Raw genomic sequence first — 21779 nt, 5'->3', positions numbered from 1 at the left:
TTATGTCGTTCTTATTTTCAATTTTCACCATAATAAACTTTTTTATTTTTGATAAATGAGAATTTTCTGGATAACTTAACTAACTCATCTGGCTCAGTGACCCCAAGTGAGTCTTTACCTCCGGAACAAGATTTCTCCACTTCGCACGATCTTGCGCTCCCGCCAATTATTGTCTTCGGTCTCAGTCAGTCTGCTTCAACCACGTCCCTCCAGCGGTATCTGGGGCGACCCACCGGTCTACGTCCAGGTGGTCGACCTAGATAAGCTCTCCTAACTGCTCGATCCTCCCCATGCGTTCGACATGTTCGAGCCACCGCAACCGATGGAATTTGGTGACTCCAATGATGTTTGGCTCAGACACCAGGTTGCAATTTCAGCATTAGTTTTTATATTTCTGGATAACTTATTCAAAATTATCAATTTACATCATATTTTGTCATTAATCTTTTTTTAATTATGATACAAAGGGAACAATCAGTTTTCTAAGCTCTTAAGAGTGCTTAGGAAACTGATTTTTCGTCTTATCTCTTTAGCGGCTCGGTGGTATATGATGAAAATAATAAACACGAACAACTGAACGATATATTTAATATGCGTGCGAGTATCTCATTCGAGTGTCTCATTCCAACTGAGGGCTGGGCTATACATATAATGTAATATGCTGACGGCACATCTCTAAAGGTGGCCATTGACGATCTGTTTAACTGATCAGTTTTTGGCGTCAGTTAAACTGATCAGTTTTTCGCGTCAGTTGAAATATTTGCCCACTGACTGGCGTCACTCCGGCTCTTCAGTTTTCGTCCGACCGGGCTGTTTAAAGGACGTGTAGGTGTTGTTGAGAAAAAAAAATGGGTTCTGATTCCTAAGAAGAAACATTAATTATTACAATGGCTACTGTTTGTTGCCATATACTGACCAAGAAACAAAAAAGAAAGCAATTGATGAAAGAATAGCTTAAAAAAAGAAATCAATTCACTCATGTCAATTTATTAAATGAGTTATCGCTACCAAGTGACTGGCGAAACTATTTAATAATGGACGAAAAGACATATTTCAAGCTTTTAAAACTTGTAATTCCATTTATTGCTAAACAAGATACTAATATGAGAGAAGCTATTAGCCCTCATGAGAGATTGACTGCCACTCTTCGTTTCTTAGCATTGGGAATGAGTTACGAAGAATTAAAATGTCCAACTGCAATATCTCCACAGCGTCTAGGAGTTGTCATTCCAGAAACATGTAAAGCAATACTGTGTATTAAAGGATTATATGAAGGAACTAATAAACGACTCAATAGTTTAACTGTTAAAGACATCACATATCATGAGACCCGAGTTGAATAATTACGATTAAAAGCAGCAATGATTAAAGTTTACAAAAAATAATCATGATTACTTTCAATATTGACTCGACTCTACTACCATGATGCCATTATGTCTATAAAATATAATTATATAGAATCCATGGTCTACATCAGCCCTTTTTTATAGGGGCCAAAAATACGTTACAGACTACAGTCATGGTGTCGCGGGCCGCAAGCGAAAATGATTGAGGTATTAATAAAAACGTAATTCCAAGTTAACAATGACAAAATAATTTTGACAAAGATATATAAGCGCCCGCGAGCCGCAGGTTGAGTACAGCGGGTCATACATGAACAGTTTTTATTATTAATTGTATCTTATCTGTTATAAGTATGTTAATAGTCAATCGATCATGCACGGTGTCATTAAATATAAATGTATTTATTTATTTACAAGTATTAATTTTATGTATTTATCAAAAAAAATGTAGCTATATCAGCCAGCTGTTATAAATATAAACAAAATATAACATTCACACACGGTCGTCTATGGTAAGCAACTTAATGCTCGTTACAGGTAACAGCCGACTGTTATAAGTTATAACTATATATTTTTTTACAAATATAGCTAGAAATAATACATATATAAATAAATACACATATTACCTGCGGAACAGAAAGCATGACCACTACATACTGCGCCAACGAGCTAGTCTTACCTATTACACAAGCATTACAGCATTACATTGCTTACTGTAGGAAGAGATGACCGTATGTATATGTTATAAATAAAAAATAAAAAAATAAAAATAGTAGGCGTGTAAAATAAAACTTCCGACAAAAGGTAAGCCGATTCTTTAATTAACACTTTTCAACTAAACATGCACATATTAAACATTCATAGTTTTACATTTAAAAAACAGTCAATTTTAATTATTAGTTCTAAGCTTAAAAATCAAATATTTCTTCATTGAATCACAATCGCTTTCTGCGACGATCGGTGATGATAATGAGTTAGCATAGTCCTGCTGATCCAAACAATCTACAATTTCATTAGCGTTATTAACAATAATTGCATTTAACTCTGATGACCGTCGAAGCCGTTGCTCTGGAGGCTGGTAGGGTAATTGTTTCCGGGTGGATAATTCAATTTGGGTTGCTGGTGATCGTAAAGTCTGTCTAACTGTTCGTTCGGTGACTGGTAGGGTGATTGAGTTTGTCTATAATAGATGATGAACGGTAAGGTCTGTCTAACTGCTCATTCGGTGACTGGTAGTGATTGAGGTTGTGTGGATGGTGTTCGGTAAAGTCTGTTTAACTGTTCGTTCGGTGACTGGTAAGGTGATTGAGGTTGAGTGGATGGTGATCGTAAATATCTGTAATAGGATGATGAAGTTTGGGTGGACGGTGATTTAGATGGTCTTTCTAAATAAATAATTGTGTTTGCTCGCAAACAAAAAAAAAACCGACTTCAATTACATCGACGAGTAATACAACGCAGATCGACGAAAAAATACTCAAGTAACTGCGCGTTATCAAAGATTACTCAAAAAGTAGTTATCAGATCTCAATGAAATTTATATGTGACATGACAAACATCAGCTTTCGATTAAATTAAAAATCGGTACACCCAGTAAAAAGTTATTGCGGATTTTCAAGAAGTTCCCTCGATTTCTCTGGGATCCCATTATCAGATCCTGGTTTTCTTATCATGGTACTAAACTAAGGATATCTTCTTTCCAACAAAAAAAGAATTATCAAAATCGGTACACCCAGTAAAAAGTTATTGTGAATTTTCGAGAGTTTCCCTCGATTTCTCTGGGATCCCATCATCAGATCCTAGTTTCGTTATCATGGTACCAAACTAGGGATATTCCCTTTCCAACAAAAAAGAATTATCAAAATCGGTACATCCAGTAGAAAGTTATGCGGTATAATACAACGTAGGTCGACGAAAAAAGCGTCAAGTAAAAACGCATTATTAGATATTATAACTCGAAAAGTAGTTGTTAGATCTCAAATAAATTTAAATGGGACCAATGGGCACACACTACTTTTCGATTAAAAAAAATTTGTCGAAATCGGTCCACCCAGTCAAAAGTTCTGATGTAACATACATTAAAAAAAAATACAGTCGAATTGAGAACCTCCTCCTTTTTAGGAAGTCGGTTAAAAAATACAACGTAGATCGACGAAAAAGTAGTCAAGTAAAAACTCATTATTATATATAACTCGAAAAGCAGTTGTTAGATCTCAAATAAATTTCAGTGTTACCAAATGACACGCAACACCTTTCGATTAGAAAAAAATACTCGAAATCGGTCCACCCAGTCAAAAGTTCTGAAGTAACATACATAACAAAAATACGATCGAATTGAGAACCTCCTCCTTTTTTGGAAGTCGGTTAAAAAAATAATGTAGTGTAAATAAAGTTCAGTAGATTAAGTTTATTATGTTCTAGTTTAAATAATTGACGAGAAAAAATAAAATAATAAAACTTTACTTAAAAAAAACGAAGCGTTACGAAACATAAGTCTTAACTTTATACTTTCACTAACTTATGTTTCCCTCTCAACTTCCGTTTGCTTCGCCTGATCACACTTTTTGTAACATTCTCATCACGTATTCACCAGCTTACTTCCCAAGTCAAGCGTGCGTAAAGAAGTTTTACTTCAAAATATCGAGTGTCGATATTTAAATTTCAATATCGAACTATCGATATATCGTCCAAAAACGTATTAGTAATAAATATCGATATTTTATGGATTTACGTGGCTTCATGTTCATACCATAGTACTCTGTGTGGCGCGTCGTCAGTTAAAACTCTGGAGCGATGGTTCTACACTCACGATCAAATTTTGAAGAGCGCGCATAACTGATCAGTTAAACTAATCAGTTAAACTGATCGTCAATGGCCACCTTAAGAGTTCGCGAAAGAACTATAGTTCGGTAATACTCCGCTACTGATAAACTAAGCAAAGTTCTACCCAGACACTCTTTCAGGTCTTAAGTTGTTAATTTATGTAAAGGCGGATTTATATTTGACTCACGTGTCGGGTCGTGTCGCATCAGAACAGCATCGGTATCATACTTTTTTTTGACAACGTTTACATTTATGTGTTGTGTCATGTCGTGCTGGCCTCTGATGTGTCGCATCAGAACCGATCCCGATTCGCGTCAGATAAGCGGGTTGCGGGTTTGCTGAAACTAGCTGAATTAATGGATGACTTAATTGAAATTGTACGACAATATAATGTTATCTATACATATAATAAAATGGTAGGAAAGTCAAAAATGTACATTGAATATTTTTTTAAAATAATACTTGGGGTGTGATCTACAATAGATACCGAAGTCAAAAATATAGTTTTTAGAATTTTTGTCTGTTTGTCGGTTTGTCTGTTTGTCTGTATGTATGTCCGGGATGAACTCAAAAAGTACCGCATGGATTTACTTCAAACTTATTTTTTAATTTATTAATTTATTTCTTCAACGCATTCTGTAACAACGTGTAATCTAACGACGCATATTTGAATGTTGTTGTTATTATGTTAATAACCATGCTATAAGCTAGCTTCACACTATAATTAAAGACATTCTGTAGTATATTTAGTATCAGCATTGCACCTGTGCGAAGCCGGGGCGGGTCGCTAGTATATAACATATTTGATTGGATGAATCCAAAATCTCCTTCTCTTTCTTTCTTTTTTCAAAAGAGTGGCGAGTATTAAAAATTGAATATCTTCTTCAAAATTTGAATCAGAATCCGATGACTCATAGAAGATTTCAAACGTTTGACCTTTACTACTCAGCTCTACTGCGGCTGTATTGATTCAAAATATAGTTCTGATGCGTCAGAACACGACATAATAATGTAAACGCTAGCCATCACGTCATGACACGACACGACACGACAGTCAAATACAAATTCACCTTATCTGTATTATATTGTTACGAAAACACAAAGAAACAAGCGCGCCATCTAGCGGCAACCATTGAAACCACACAAAGACAGCGATAACATGAAACTCTCTACTCAATGCTAGATGGCGTTAGAGAAACTACTGTGGAACTATATAGAAGTATAGTCTCGAAAACCGAAAGATGGTCTGGGCCTCGTGTCGGCCGATATAAATAGCCGCAGGTAGGCAAGCGAGTTCAGTTCAGTTTGAACGATCTTCGAGGCGACTTTAAAGTGAAAACTAGTGATCAAGAGTGGTACCAGCGAAACCTACGACATTGGCTACGACTTAGGACATCGTTAGTGCTTAGTGTTTGAACCTAGTGCTTTGTGTTGGACCTAGTGCTAGTGAATAAAGACTCCTAAAGAGTCAGCAGGTCTTTCTCTCCAAATCCTTCGAACCCTAGCACGTAACAACTGGTGTCGGAAGTGAGATTTGGTGATGCCATTGACTCCGAGAAAAGACTTCAAGGACTTCAAGGGCGTCAGGACAAGGGCACAACGAGCTGCGGAGGCCACACCAACTGGGGACCAAGCTCCGCCCACCGTGGACCAAGCCCCGCCTACTGACCCCGCCTATCATGCCCCGCCCACTGACCACGCCCCATGGCCCCGCCCACTCGGACTCAGGCCCCGCCCACTCGGGCTCAGGCCCCGCCCACTTGGACGCAGGCCCCGCCCACTCAGGCTCAGGCCCGCCCACTTCGTCTCAAGCCCCGCCCACTGGATCCGCCCACCTTACCACTCCCACCAGCGACACTAGCTTCTACAGACTCTCAAGTGGCTCTTCAATTAGGAAGTTTAATTAAATTAATGGAGCTGCAAAGGGCTGAAATTCGTGCTTTGCAAGAATCACAAGAGCAACAAAAGGCTGAAATTCGTGGTGCTTTGCAAGAATCACAAGAGCAACAAAAGGCTGAAATTCGTGGTGCTTTGCAAGAAATCCTTCGAACCCTAATACGTAACAATATTCATATATTTAATATTCTTTATCATTAATCGCGTGGAAAGATAAGATTTTGATCACAAGCGACAGAACAGATCTCTATTGTTTGATCGTACGTTTTAACCAAAATCAAAATAGAAGTTTTTTTTTTTTAATGTGTTACTAGGTGGAGCGATTATGACGATTATTTTTTTAATTGGAAGCTGGTGCTTGTCGTGCGATCTAAATTAAAATTTGATTGAGTTATTTTTGAGTTAATCATAATAATTTAATTATTTTAACTTAATACTTTTATTAGTTCTTACTACACGTATGCCGTATCCACCGCCTTTCTACGCAATTCCTTATTTGTAATATTTGTTTTTATTTTTTTGTATATAATGTGATATAAAGTGTATAAAAAAAGAGTATTTTTTCGCCTATGATAAAAAGTAAACCTTTTATTTACTTGTCGATTTAAATTGAAGTCAGTTTTTTTCCTTTGTGAGCAGAAAATTATGTGACAACATTTTACCAATATAATAAAACGAAATATTTGTGACACGTTTATTTATAAAACGATATATTCAAGTCTATTCTTCATCTTCTTCCTCTTCTTCTTCTGGCAAGTCTTCTCCTTCTCCCTCCCCGTGCATCACAGGGGGTGGTGGGGGTAGGTAGGCGATGCGATATGCCTAGCGATATTGTATAAAATATAAATGACGTTATGTTAATATGTACGATTTTATTTTTGTGTTACCCACACATTAGGAATTCTAAACATTTTTGAATATCATATCAAAATTTGACCGCTCCAGCGGGATCGAACCTGCATCTCCGACTGTCCGTGTCGGCGCTCTAGCCAATTAAGCTATGGAACGATGTACCCGCTAGATCAAAATTTTTGATATGATGATTTTTATATTCGGTTTAAGCGAACCGTGGCGCCGTCTATAGTGAGTTCTTTACAGAAACCCGTAACTATTCAGTTTCATATTACAACGAAAGTCTTTGACAGGCGACGACACCGTGCTATTTTTAATATCTACGATTTTATTTTTGTGTTACCCACACATTAGAAATTCTAAACATTTTTTAATATCATATCAAAAATCGACCGTTCCAGCGGGGATCGAACCCGCGTCTCCGACTGACCGTGTCGGTGCTCTAGCCAATTAAGCTATGGAACGATGTACCCATTAGATCGAAATATTCGATATGATGATTTTTATATTCGGTTTAAGGGAACCGTGGCAAGACATTTTTACACCACGACTATGGAGAGGTCTGACTGGGGAAGCATCTCGATCTTACAGAAGATCACAGCTAAATAATACTGCTTTCAAGCAGCGTTGTGTTCCTGTGGCGAGTGAGGTGACCAGAGCTGGAGGGATTGGGGTTAGGGTCGGCAAAGCACTTGCGTTGCTTCTTATGTTGTAAGTATCTATAGGCTACGGTAATTTTTATAGTCAAATCACTAAGAAAGCTGTTATAAAATTATCCTGAACCTTGAGATTAGAGAACATAAGTGTTCTATCAAAAAATATCTGTTTTAAGCTACAATATGTTTACCTCCTCGTCTGCGAACGTGGGGTCCGCCATCTCCATGACCTCAGGGCCGATCACATACTCTTCCTGCGGTCGAGGCAGCTGTAGTGGACTGAAGTTTGGAGGCTGGTTCTTCAAACCCCACCCAACGTATAAACATTCCGACTTCCTGTTGGTTACATATTTTGATTATGTACCTACGGACATCGATTTTTGAAGTTAAACTTCTTTACGTACGCTTGAATGCGTGACGAGTGCGTTACGAAAAGTGTGATCGGGTGAGGCGAACGAAATTCGAGAGGGATATATAAGTTAGATGGAACTAAAGTCGTTTTACTTCAGTGGTGTGGTCTAAATCACACTCATTTTTTTAATAATATTTTAAGTTCAAACGTTTCTCAACTCTTTTACACAACTACTACGAGATCGATAGTAATAGATTTCTTTAATTGATATTTGGGCCATACAGAAAAAGTCAAAATCGTGATATTTCTAGTGCTTCAGTTTAGGTCATTATAGTGCTTTAAGAACAATTTAATCATTCATCAATTAGGTGTTGCTGATTTGCAAGACAAATGGCTATCCAAATATCACCACCTATATATACTAGTAAGTATTATACTTATTTATTTTAAGTCTTTAAAGCATCCGAATAAAAACACTTTTATCTTCTTTTCTGTCTTTCAAAACTAATTTACTTTGAATCTATCGCACCAACTCAGTTTCCACTAACCTTAGGCAGATTGGTGCACATATGGAATTCCGTAACTTAAACACAAACACTTAAGGCTAATAATTGATTTATTTATTTCTTAACTTGTCTATTTATCAATTATCATCATGAATCGGTTCAAAAGTAACGCAAGAGTCTATCTCATCTTACCATCCTTACAAATTTTGTTAGAAATAACTAACTTCCCAGTTGTAGAATAAGCGACGGCACCCGGCCACACGTTGCTCCTTAAAATAGCCACAGCTCTGTCCGGTACTAAGGTCGAGCTGATGCGAGCTGTCCACGCATTCTGACCTTCAAGTCGACTGTCCTCAGAAAGTGGGGAAAATAGGGAGGGACCGGTTTCTGGTTCTATTGGAGGTATACCTTCATCTTCTTCCTCTTCAATAGCTTCGTCCTGATGAGAAAAAAGTTATACCTAACAATTATGCCCTTACCCACGATAGGGTAAGGTGGGGCATTTGTCCCATCCTAACTCTAAGCCAATTATTAATATTTTAGATTTTAATAAGGAGATTTTAGGTAGATTTAGCCAAAATTTCTGCAAGTTGTTATTGTAGTAGTATGATAGTGATAGTAAATAAAAATGTTCTAAATTTCTAATAATTTTTGCGTTTTACATTTGTTTTTGCCTTTACGAAATTCTGGGAACAACATATGCCGCTTACAACATATACAATATTTTACTGTTAGCTTTTAGATTTTTGTAAAAACTGATCTTGGTAATAGGTTGCTGAGTTGACTCAACTTATATAAAGATATGCTTGTAATAGAGGGTAGAGCGACTTCGTCCTAAGTTGAGGTACGATCTCGTTAAAAGACACCCTTAACCCTTAGAACGAACGGACATCCCGAGCCCTCCTAAAGGGCTCCTCTTTTACGGCTGAGTCTCAGTACCCAGTCACCCCAACCGATGACGCTGCCAAGGCCGATAAGGCAAACAACAATAGATAATCCGAAAAAAAAGCAATGGGTATTCATTTTATGAAGAACAGTAAGAACTACAAAGTGAACAAGTTGGTTGCTATAAAAATAAATGTAACCTTGGTGAGGAGATTCTAATATTATAATTTTACAGTTCATAACGTGCTCCAAAACAGCTATACCTAATACTTTTTACAAATAAATCTAAGTTTAAACTAAGCTTTTGTTAGGTAAATTATATCACCATTCCCGCATTCGGATTCCACCATATAGTTCTTCCTTGCTTGAGAATATGTCTTCCGTGGTGAACCCAATAAGTCAAATTTGAATCCACAAGATCTTTAAGAGTGTGACCTTGATAGAAAGGGTTTGGATTGAAGGCCAAGTCTCCTGAAAATACGGAAATCTATTAAGTCTTGTAACCTACATTTATGGTACATAAAACTTTCTGGAACTCTGCTCTCGTGTATTTCTTTTTTCATCGATACACCTTCTTGTATTTTAGGCATATGAAAAAGGCCTTTACGTGTAACAAACCTTTCGGCTATTTGATAAAAATATTAAATAGGAAGGATAGGTTGTGTTCCTGAGGTGAGTAAGGTGACCAGAACTCCTGTGGAGGATCGGGGCTGCCAATGTGCCTGCGATGCTTCTGGTGTTGCATCCGTCTATAGGCTATAAAAATAGCTTACCATCAGTTGGGCCGTGTACGTTTTCCACCCAAGAAAAAGAAGTATACCCGCTCCCTCCTCCAAGTCAATGTCTTCCTCCTCCTCTCCTGATCCAAACGTGTAGAAGCCCTGCGGTGAAACGGAAGTGGCGGCTTGGATGCGAGCAATCTGAGCGCGGAGGTAGTTGCGCTCCATGCCTTCGAATGGCGGGAAGGTGATAACCTAAAGATACATTAGAGAACTTAATATGTTATATCTGAGTTTTTCCACAGGGCTGAGGGGGGTTCGAGTACATGAATTTTAAAATTGGAATGGCAGTATAAAATCGTATAAATCTAATGTCATTAACTCATCATTACTTCAGCCTATCACAGTCCACTGCTGGACATAGGCCTCAACAAGTTCGAGCCAAAAATGGCGTGAACTCATATGTTTGTTGCCCATAGTCACCACACTGGGCAGTCGGGATGGTGACCGCAGGACCAACTAATTATAACTAGTAGTAAAGCAATAAAATATACCTACATCGCAAACGTATTAAAAAATTCAAAAGAAAAATCCTGCTTTAATTTATGCCCATACCTCTGCATCTAGGTCGCCAGTCATACAGCGCACCCACAGTCTTGCCACTCGGATCTGATTTGGCGTGACATCAGGAAGACAAACCCAGGGTTCTCCTGGTTGATTGCAGACATAGTAAACCTGTGTGAAAATAGCTAACATCACATAACTATACTAAAATACAATATGTAACACAATATACAAAGCTACACTATTGTTAGTGAAATGAAGTAAGTACTTAGTGCCAATGAGGAGTCGTTTTACACCAGTGTTAGGTGTTGGATTTTGATACCCTTTGTGATGCTCTGTTAAAACCTTGTGATTTCATAATATAAGTGTGGAGAAGCAGTCTAAATGAAGACCACTTATGCTTTTTTCAAACTGTAATAACTTTCCTATAGAAAAAATCTTATATACCTTATAAAAACATGGCCAAATGCAGACAAAACATTTTCTGGTGGGTAGGACCAAATTCTCTTTGGGTCTGCACTTGTCTATGTTTTTATGAGGTTTATGAGATATTTCCATAGATTTCGTGATGCAGCGGTAAGATCGCATTCAACCTGTAATATCCCACTGCTGGGTATAGGCCTCTTTCTCCATGCAGGAGAAGGATTGAAGCTTTATCCACCACGCTGCTCCACTGCGGATTTCGCGGATATATTCCCTACTATGAGTAACGAACGCTATCGGGTGTATATTCTAACAACCGGGACCGACGGCTTAACGTGCTCTCCGAGGCACAGTGGGGAGACCCACATGGACAGACATCCAAACCGGAAAGGAATATTTGCACAAATACAAATATCCTTCCCGAGAAAATCGGAATCGAACCCGCAAACCGCCGGTGTTTTAAACGACTACTTGTACCACTACATCATATGAGTTTTTAACTATATAAATGTGCAGAAGAAATTGTCATTAATTTTATTAGATTCAATTCGAGAATAACCTTTTTATTAACACCTTGGCCGGGTCTCTCGACAGGAATGGGAGAGGGAGGCTGCCATGTGGACACAGGGATTGGGGGCAATTTAGGAGGCACTGGTTCTTTGGGCTTTTCCTCTTTACCTTCACCTTCACCCACTAATTAAATAAAATATAAAAATACAACTATCTGATATTTGTTTAAGGCTTTATCTACTAATTACGTTCTTTACTTTCGTTTCTTAATAATAGCTTAATAGCCATAGTTATGTACAAAACAATCCTTTTACCATCTAATTTCTAGAAAGATTTATTATATATATTTTCGGTCGTCCAGGAACTATTTATTATTTACTAGGGCAAACGCATGATACACCATTTTTAAAACAATACATGGATTTCATTATATTTGCTTGAACTAACTCATTTCCTTTTGTTCTTTCATTTCTTGTGGACGATCCTCTTCGCCGCCTTCTCCTTCACCAGGCATATCTTTCATTTCAAACTCCTGACCAGCACAACAATTTTCTATGTTACTAGGATCTATTGACCTAGCGTGTTTATTATTTAACAGAATCATACAACGTATGGAACTATTAAGTTCAAGATTATCTTTCTCATCTCTTAGCCTCTTTTACTTCTGTTATATTTATTTATAAATTTCTATTTAAATTTTAGGCTAAGATCTATACTAGGTAAAACCGAATTAGAGAAACCGAATTATGGGGTTTTTGGGTGTGGAGGGTGGAGGGTGTAGGGGAATCTATACAAGGTAACACTGTCACACCTCAAAACCCCATGGTTATGGAGATATCCATGGTTAAAGTTTTGAGGTTAGAAGAAGAATTTAAAGCTATTATAATACCTCTGAGCTCGTACTGTTTGCATTGTGTGACAAATCGACACTTTTAAACAAAATAACGCGTCAGACATAATATTCTAATAAAATTAGTAACATTGCGTGCTAGAATATAGGTTTAAAAATTCGAAAAATACCCAAAACCGAATCGGAGCACCCCACTGTCCACGTGGTCTTGGTCTGTCCTACCCCTAGAGTGTTTTTTTTGTGCCGCGGAGGCGCGGAGGGAGCGTTCAAGCGTTCCTCTAATTTTCGAAATTCTTCTTCTAACCTCAAAACTTTAACCATGGATATCTCCATAACCATGGGGTTCTGAGGTGTGACAGTGGTACCAAGGGTAGCGTTCCCCACCCTCTCCCCCCCTTCACCCCACGGTCCCGAAATTCGGTTTTACCTAATCTAAAACTTTACCAAATTTTATTCTAATTGAATAGAAGTACAGACGAAAGAGACAGAAAAAATATAAATACAAATTTCCGAGCGTGTTGATGGCCAAATTTCGTCACTTAATTTGTATGTTTTACATTTTATTATCATTATTAGAAAATGAATACAAACTCTAATGCGTCTGTCCAATTCTTCTATAGTCAAATCTGCTTCCGCTACGTAGTAGTTTGCCTTGGTTCCAAAAATCTTTCCGAAAAATCTGCCATTCGATTTAAATGTTAGTATGTTGTAAAGGTTCATTTACGATTACGATTAAAATTAAAAAGTAAAAAGATCTGTTCAGTTATTTTTATTACTGAAAAGCTTATACAGAAGTAACTTAGACAATTAAACTTCGAACCGCTACTCGAAAATAATTGTGTTTGCAGGCAAAAGAAGAAAAACCGACTTCAATTATATCGACAAGTAATACAACGTAGGTAGACGAAAAAATAGTCAAGTGAATACGCATTATCAAAGATTAGATTAGAGATCCAAAAGTTGTAATCAGATCTCGATGAAATTTAAATGTGACCACATGATAAATATCGGCTTTCGATTAAATTAAAAATCATCAAAATCGGTACACCCAGTAAAAAGTTATGCGGATTTTCGAGATTTTCCCTCGATTTCTCTGGGATCCCATTATCAGATACTGGTTTCCTTATCATGGTACTAAGCTAAGGATATTTCCTTTCCAACAAAAAAAGAATTATCAAAATCGGTTCATAAACGACGGAGTTAAAAAACATATACGGTCGAATTGAGTAACCTCCTCCTTTTTTTGATGTTGGTTAATAAGCCTCGTGTATAGAGTGATAGAGATCAGGAATTAATCGACAATACTATTTTACTTCTTAATAGGTGTCCGTATAATTTATTCACCTAACCCATCAAGAGACGATATGAGCTAGTACCGACGATCTTAGACGATTATGATAAAAACTAGGATTAACGACTCTACGTGCTTCACAAAAGGCACAAGGACTAACAACCAGACCAGAAATAAAATTTGTACAATAAGTCGTACCAGCTCTAAGTAGGTAAAATAAAAATTAATGAAACAGCGAGGGTCGTGGCGCTCAGTGACCTATAGGATGAAACTCTGTTTTATCTCCGGAAGCACAAGCGACATAAACACACAGGCTTATATTTGAGTTGAGTATGTGACAACATTTGTCATGAGCAGGGATTAAGCTCATTCCACTAACACACTAGCTTATCTTATGTATTAATCTACTTGAATAAATCCAATATCATCTACTCACCTTACAGTAGCTACCGGTTCTTTAATACCCAGCATATTAAGAGCCACATATACTGCATAGCATTCCTGTTCAGAGAGGCCGTAACCACACTAGGAAAATGAGAAAATAACTTGTTATCTGAAGATAAAAGCAGTCCGTTCGTGCATTTGAAGACAAAAACAGAACACAAAATAAAAAAAAGAGTACTAACCTCACGAAAGTAGTAATTGTGTTCAATGATATCAGCAATCCTAGGTCTCATTGACTCTTCTTCTAAATCTAGCTCCTGTTCTTCTTCGCCCACATCTTCCATTTTCTGATTCTTGCTTGCTAACAACTGAATGTAACATCAAAAAAAAAAATGTTCTGAAGTTAAGGCATTAAAACAAACTATCTATTCCGCTTTGTAAACAATATTCGCATAGATACATTACATATTCAATGGAGGAATTCAAATGTAACGGAGTAAACTAATAAATAAACTCATTTATTAATGAGTGTTATTTGAATGTCCCAAAGAGTATTAAAATAACGCCACAAAAGAAAATTTCAAAAAATACCCGAAACATTTCATCCATACGTCTAATGAGAGCAAGCTGCGGTGGCGCAAGATAGATATCGTTTAATAAATCGAAATTAGGGCGAAACTTTTCTTGCTTGACCTGCCATGAATACTGTTCAAAATTATCAACAACATCAGGAGGCTTTTGTGATAAAATCTTGTGTACAACATCCACCAAGTGGTCATACCTAGGTGAGAAATAAATTGTAATTATAACGCTCGATTTAATATCAAGTCATTATGGGATTGAAAAATAAATTATTTACAATGTATCACCAGTAGCGCCAGATTGTTGTTTTAAGAAATTTTTAGCAAGTACCAAATCGTTATTGAGATCAGGCATAACATTTTCTGTAGCCGCTATTATATCTGGTTCTAACATAAAAGTTTGAGACATTCTTGTTTATTTTTATTAATATATCAAAATAATATCATTTAATACCAATATGTCACTTTAAACACGTTATTTAATTTTTTATTTTTCATGAAATTTTAATGACCGAAGAAACATTATGCAAAAAAAGGTTGTGTTAAGCTTCAACTATCATGAATCATGACTTCTCATTAATTTCTAGACTGACACTCGATGACATTTATGTAATAAATAATATTTATATGTCAAAGAGTCGAATGTATAAAATAGGAATATTTAAGTTTTCTTGTGTATTTTTGCTTTATTCGTTCTGTATATCAGTTTTTTTAGTTAATAGTGATTAATTTAAACATGAACTTGGGCACTGAACTCATATGAACACATAACCTCAAAATCAAACCAAAACAAACAAATGGCAACTAAGTTTAACGTCGCTGCGTATAATTTTCGTACGAAATGTCCCTACGTCAGCAAAGACCTCCTTCGTTGGTTCCCTGGCCACATGAATAAAGGGCTAAAACAGATGCAAAGAAAACTCAAATCAGTTGATTGTGTTATCGAAGTCCACGATGCAAGAATACCGTTTACTGGTCGAAATCCTATCTTTACGAGCACAATGACTGGCGCTAAGCCTCATATACTAGTTTTAAATAAAAAAGATCTAACAGTACAATCATTAATACCAAAGATCAAAGACCAACTTACTGCTAAAGAAGGAATAGAAAATGTAATTTTCACGAATTCAAAAGACCAGCATTGTCGTGGCCTTAAATCTTTACGACCCCGTATGGTTGATATTATCAAGAATTCTAATAGGTATTAATTTTAATTATACACATATATATAAGCTGAAATGATGATATATATCTGTATAGTACAAAGTAGATCTTACAGTTGTTAACAAAATACACAAAAATCCTAATTTATAACATATTTTTGTTTTCAGGTATAATCGGAGTGAAGAACTAGACTATAGTGTAATGATCATAGGTGTGCCGAATGTTGGCAAGTCATCACTCATCAACATGCTTAGAAGTCGCAATATGAACTTAAAACACGCCCTCCCTGTTGGTGCGGTGGCCGGCATCACCCGTAGTGTGATGACAAGGATTAAAATTAATAACGACCCAAAGATATTTATGTTGGACACTCCAGGTTAAACAGCTTTGATAAATATTCTGTATGATTAAAATTTGTCTGTCTGTGTGTTTGAATGCTTGAAATGTGATGCCACAAGTCATCACCATCATCATTACAGCCTATACAGTCCACTGCTGGATATAGGCCTCCACAAGTTTACGCCAAAAATAACATGAACTCATGTGTTTTGCCCATAGTCACCATGCTGGGCAGGCGGGTTGGTGACCGCAGTACTGGCTTTGTCGCACCGAAGACGCTGCTGCCCGTTTTCGGCCTGTGTATTTCAAAGCCAGCATTTGGATGCCACAAGTATATCAGTTGAATCGTATCTTTTTATTGTTATTGTTATATCTATAAATGTTTTGTTATTTCTATAATGAAGTATATAATAAATTTAACTTGCCTATGTTACTTGTTACAAAAGAATTCTTATACAAGAAGAGAAATTCTGACTTCAAGTCATAAGACATGCCTTTCGTAATTTACCAAATTAAGCTAGTTTTTTAGTTAAAAGTTTTTTTTTATACTTCACAAATCAGAAATCAGATCTGCTTGCTATTTGTTTTTTAAATCAATTACGCACTTCAGGTATACTAGAGCCATCAGTGAAAAATATAGAGATGGGACTGAAGCTGGCCCTCTGTGCATCGCTACAGGACCACCTTGTGGGTGAAGAAATAATAGCTGACTACCTCCTGTACTGGCTGAACAAACACGGCAAGTTTAAGTATGTGGATTTCATGGGCTTAGAAGAACCCAGCGATGATATAAATAAGGTATTGGTTATTTTGGCCTCTTGCCCTTTAAGTAGATTCTGTATTGTTCGACATATGTTGTAATTCATAAAAACTTTTTTTTTCAATTAATAAAAAATGTCATTTATTAAAAAAAAAAATTGCTTAAATTCAAATTTCAAGCAAAAAGCATTTTTGTCATGACATAAATAAGTCACGTCCTATACATAATTTATATACCTTAAGTTTTCTTTTAATTATCAGGTTCTCATAACAGGTTCCATTAAGTTCAATCGAGTCAGAAGAATAAGAGACTATGATGGACAAACTCGGGAAGTTCCAGACGTCATAGAGGTTGCTAGAACTATGATCAGAGCGTTTAGAACTGGGGAGTTAGGGAAGATATTACTGGATATTGATCTGCTTAAGAACGATAGAGAGGAAGAGAAGATTCTTGAGTGACAAATTAGAAATAGGATAGTTTTAAATTTGTGTAAAAATTTGTCCTAAGAATAGCTTGGATATAAATAGTATATTAGCAATTCAAATGTTATTATTACATGCAGCCAAGATAATTTACAGTTTTAAAATAAAATAGAAATTAAGAATACAATATTGTTATGTATGAATATATTATATGTATGTATGTAATGGGACTGACATTTTCAGCCTTGCTAAAATATTTACTTTGAATTGTAATATAAAATTTAAAAAAACCGTGTGTGGGACACCAGATAGGAACAAAGTTCCTTATTATAAAATATTAATTTCAAGTTGTATTTGAGATATAAAGAAAATAATTACTCAGGTATACATTTTTCATTATGATTTTTTTATCGATAAAAATAAAAAACTACTTTACAAAATTATCTTAACATCTTTATTTTATTTCCAATGATTTATAAAAATAAGTAATAGTTATCGAATGATATAATAATACTAGCAAACGACTCTACTTTATGGTCGAGTGTTAGTTACAAGTGCTTTGTATTGTTATTGTGTAATTATAGTTTATCAACAATATCTGTTGTAATATCTGTCTGTTTTGGTTGTGTTGTTGCTTATATTGTGATTGTTTAACTGTAAGTATATATTAAATTACATTTTCGCAATGGATGTCGAACCGCCAGAGCCTGGTGGAGGTTATGATCCTGAAAATTTAACGATCCCATTAAGTAATAGAAAAAGGCGTCCGAATATTGATAATTTAACAGATACAAATATATCTCAGTCCAAAAAAGCCGTGACTTCTACCTTAACATCACCTTCTATGCAACTTACGTACATCCACCCGGATTTTAATAATGAAAAGTTACACTATTCTGCAAATGATTCCGCCCCTTTTGTTGTCCATGTTTCAAAAAGTGAATTGGAACCTAATAGTGGGATGACACTCCGACCCATACAGTTTGGACATTTTTTATTTAAAAATAATATAAAAAACGTGGTTATGGATGGTATTAAGAGGATCAGCTGACCACGCCAATTCCTTTTTGGACTTACCAGTAATCAGTACTGCGGGTTACATAGCTTCGGTCCCCTCCTACAGCGTTTCTCGTATGGGAGTGAGTGCCCGTTGAATGGTCCATGGAGGAGTTAGTAGAAAACTTAGAAATCCCAAATGGTTATGGAAAAGTAGTTAGAGCACGGAGAATGAGCCGGAAATCATTTAATGAGAATAATGCCCCTGTATGGATCCCTACACAGTCTGTTGTTCTCACATTTACGGGGCAGAAACTTCCTCCCCGTGTATTTTGTTATTTCACATCATTACCCGTTGAAACTTACATTTTACCTATTATTCAATGCAATAAATGCTGCCGTTTTGGACACGTAAAGGCACAATGCAGGTCTAAAGCTAGGTGCTACAATTATATTAATAGGTTCTGGAATGCATGATGGAGAAAATTGCTCAGTGCAAACCCCCTCTTGTCTGTTCTGTTCTGGTCATCATAAGGCCAATGACTCATCCTGCCCTGAACATTCTAGACAAAAATCTATTAAACTTGTTATGTCACAGGAAAGCATTTCTTACCTTGAAGCGTCTGCTAGATTCCCGCAGGTCAGGCGCTCATTTGCCGAATCAACCAGAACCAATTCTCCCACTTCACCATCTACTAGTGTTATAAGACAACCATCTCCTACAACATCTTCCTATAAAAAAACTGTAGTTACACAGCGACGTCCCTTATTGCCTACAAGCCCTGGTTATGATCATCAAGCCCACCAGGCAATTATCGAATCCCCTCCTTCAACCTCACATAATGGGTGTGCTATCCCACAAAACACAATCTCACCGAACGACAATCTAATAGAACAATTAATTTCTCTTCTTGTTAACATGATTTCCCGGTTCAGTGATACCGGCTTACCGTACGATACTCTCAAAAACTTAACTCAGCTGACTTCTCTGTTAACTCAAAATGCCCAACCGGATCATTCAATGGAACTGTCGTAGTGCCCGAAATAAAAAACAAGAATTAATTTACTTATTAAATAAACATAATCCATTTATTGTTGCCATCCAGGAGACGTGGTTGAGTCCTGGTTCTCATTTTAGAGTTCCAGGCTTCTCAATCCTCCGGGATGACAGGAATGATGGAAAAGCTGGATCAGCCATTCTGGTGTCCAGTAAATGTGTATATTCCTTAATTCCTACTTCATCACATAGTGATGAGATTAATGTTGTAGCGGTGCGTGTATTAAATGTCTCTTTTGTAAGTGTATATATTTCTAGGCCTAGCCCTACCCTTCTTACTCAATTTTCAACAATTTTGTCCTCGGTACCTTCTCCCGTTATTGTTTTGGGGGACTTTAATTTGCACCATATTTCCTGGGGTTCCTATTTTTGTGATAATTTATCCTCTCTCTTCCTAGACATAGTTGATAATAACAGCTTAGTAATACTTAATGATGGATCACCCACTCGTCGGGTTCCACCATTACAAAATCCTAAAAGTGCAGTGGATATATCACTTGCCTCCTCTTCACTCTCTTCCCAACTCTCCTGGACAATTCTCCCTAACTCCTGTGGTAGTGATCATTTCCCTATAGTTATCACTTTTACTTGCTCACCTAGACCCTTTATAATAAATTATCAACCGAGACAAAATTTTAAACTGAATAAGGCTAACTGGACCCAATTTGCTGTAACTTCAGATGAAGAAGTATCGTATATCCCCTTAATAAACCCTAGCAATGTTCATTCACTGTACCCTCTTTTTAAAAATGCCCTTTTAAGAACTGCAGAAAAAACAATACCCATCAAAAAATCTTCCAATTTTCGAATTTCCTCTCCTCCATGGTGGGATGCCGAATGTACAGATGCATGCAAGCGCCGCAAACGTGCTGAGTGCTTGTACTCTTTATCCATGACCACAGAAAACTATTTGGCCTATAAGAGAGTTGCAGCAGAAGTTGCCAATATATTTTCACAGAAGAAGAAGAAAGGCTGGCAAATTTTTTGTGAAAGTATATCTCCTTCCTCGCCCCCCTCTTTAATTTGGAAGAATATTAAAAAATTTCGTGGCTCCTTTAGAGTAAGTGATAGCCTCCCTTCTAATGATTCATCAACTTGGATAGATGCCTTCGCACAAAGGTTGGCACCTCCATATGTACCCTCTTTAGAAAACTGCAGTATTTACCTAAGTCCCCATCAACAGCCTGTAGTGATTTTGATGGCCCCTTTACTGTGGAAGAGTTTCGGCTGGTACTGGGTACCTTGAAGGACTCTTCGCCAGGGGTGGATTGTATCCCGTACTCTTTCATCATAAATAGTGGTGAGTCTGCCCAAAGAGTCTGTCTGACATTCCTAAATGAAATATTTCAATCCGAGACCCCTCCAGAGGAATGGAGAACCCAGATTATTATCCCTATATTAAAACCGGGTAAAGATGGTAAAGACCCTTCTTCCTATCGCCCTATTGCGCTATCTTCTACACTGGCCAAAATTCTGGAACACCTCATCAAAAATAGATTGGAATGGATAATGGAGAATAAGGGTATACTAGCAAAGACTCAATTCGGTTTTCGGAAAGGTTTTAGTACAATGGATAGCCTTAGTATCTTTGTCACAGATATCCGCATCTCTTTCTCGAAGAACGAGAATGTAGTAGGAGTATTCCTTGACATATCGTCCGCATATGATAATGTCCTACTTCCGGTGCTCAGGCAGAAAATGCTACCGCTGAGTGTCCCTGTGAAGATAGTGAACTTTATCTATAATTATTTGTCTCCCCGTTCCCTCATAGTTAACTATCAAAATTATTCCCTCCCTCCTAGATTAATTTGGAAAGGTCTTCCCCAAGGTTCGGTTCTTAGTCCTCTCCTCTATAACATTTACACTTATGAACTGGACCTTTCAGTCAGTTGTTTCTGTAGAGTTTTACAATATGCGGACGATTTGTCGTTGTATACTTCCTGTAAAGATATTACAGAAGGTTCGAACCGCCTTAATTCGGCCATTATCTACCTTAACGAATGGTTAGACAGACATGGGCTTTCAATTTCGGTAGAAAAGAGTAGTGTGGTCATATTTTCCCGTGCAAGATCTGTCCCTGACATTGCTATTACTTCCAATAACCGTGTTCTATCAGTTAAAAATAATGTAAAATTTCTAGGAGTTTATCTTGACTCTAAAATGACTGGCATCCCACATATTCATCATGTCCATAAGAAGAAGGAAAAAAACCTTAATATCATTAGATCTTTGTCTGGGGTCTGGTGGGGTTCCCATCCATACTCCCAGAAACTTTTGTATAATGCCCTAATTCGTAGTCACTTCGATTACGGATCTTTTCTTCTTGAACCCTGTAGTAAATTATCATTAAAACTGCTAGATAAAATACAAGCTAAATCACTTCGGGTCATAATTTGTGCTATGGCA

General features: G+C 36.9%; 2 protein-coding genes across 2 annotated transcripts; one reads left to right on the top strand and one right to left on the bottom strand.

The window, feature by feature from the left end:
- Positions 1-6742: 6742 nt before the first annotated feature.
- Positions 6743-15044, bottom strand: LOC123662223 (radial spoke head protein 6 homolog A). The gene is made up of 13 exons (XM_045597098.1): positions 14914-15044; positions 14646-14835; positions 14297-14422; positions 14107-14195; positions 12971-13058; positions 11977-12061; positions 11579-11712; positions 10648-10767; positions 10134-10287; positions 9639-9784; positions 8653-8867; positions 7762-7906; positions 6743-6884 (listed from the first exon to the last, which is right to left on the bottom strand). The coding sequence occupies exons 1-13, from the start codon at positions 15042-15044 to the stop codon at positions 6783-6785; spliced, it is 1725 nt and encodes a 574-aa protein (XP_045453054.1). The 3' UTR covers positions 6743-6782.
- An 84-nt stretch (positions 15045-15128) lies between these two features.
- Positions 15129-17436, top strand: LOC123662224 (mitochondrial GTPase 1). The gene is made up of 4 exons (XM_045597099.1): positions 15129-15836; positions 15967-16175; positions 16749-16936; positions 17159-17436. Exons 1-4 carry the CDS (start codon positions 15433-15435, stop codon positions 17354-17356), a joined length of 999 nt encoding a protein of 332 aa, XP_045453055.1. The 5' UTR covers positions 15129-15432; the 3' UTR covers positions 17357-17436.
- The last annotated feature ends 4343 nt before the right edge of the window (positions 17437-21779 follow it).

The sequence above is a fragment of the Melitaea cinxia genome, chromosome 18 (assembly GCF_905220565.1).
Source record: "Melitaea cinxia chromosome 18, ilMelCinx1.1, whole genome shotgun sequence".
Classification (NCBI taxonomy): Eukaryota; Metazoa; Arthropoda; class Insecta; order Lepidoptera; family Nymphalidae; genus Melitaea; species Melitaea cinxia.
Note: the sequence above shows the minus strand (reverse complement) of the source record. Positions and strands in the feature narration are given on the sequence as shown.

What these genes read in the sequence shown, in the direction of transcription:
- LOC123662223 (XM_045597098.1), bottom strand. Translation starts at nt 15,044, where the DNA reads ATGTCTCAAACTTTTATGTTAGAACCAGATATAATAGCGGCTACAGAA. An exon ending in GCCAAGGTGTTAATAAAAAG is followed by an intron (nt 10,768 to 11,578) that starts GTTATTCTCGAA and finishes ATTTTCACACAG; the next exon opens with GTTTACTATGTCTGCAATCA. An exon ending in CCACGTTCGCAGACGAGGAG is followed by an intron (nt 6,885 to 7,761) that starts GTAAACATATTG and finishes CAATATCGCTAG; the next exon opens with GCATATCGCATCGCCTACCT.
- LOC123662224 (XM_045597099.1), top strand. Translation starts at nt 15,433, where the DNA reads ATGGCAACTAAGTTTAACGTCGCTGCGTATAATTTTCGTACGAAATGT. An exon ending in ATTTATGTTGGACACTCCAG is followed by an intron (nt 16,176 to 16,748) that starts GTTAAACAGCTT and finishes TACGCACTTCAG; the next exon opens with GTATACTAGAGCCATCAGTG. An exon ending in CCAGCGATGATATAAATAAG is followed by an intron (nt 16,937 to 17,158) that starts GTATTGGTTATT and finishes TTTAATTATCAG; the next exon opens with GTTCTCATAACAGGTTCCAT.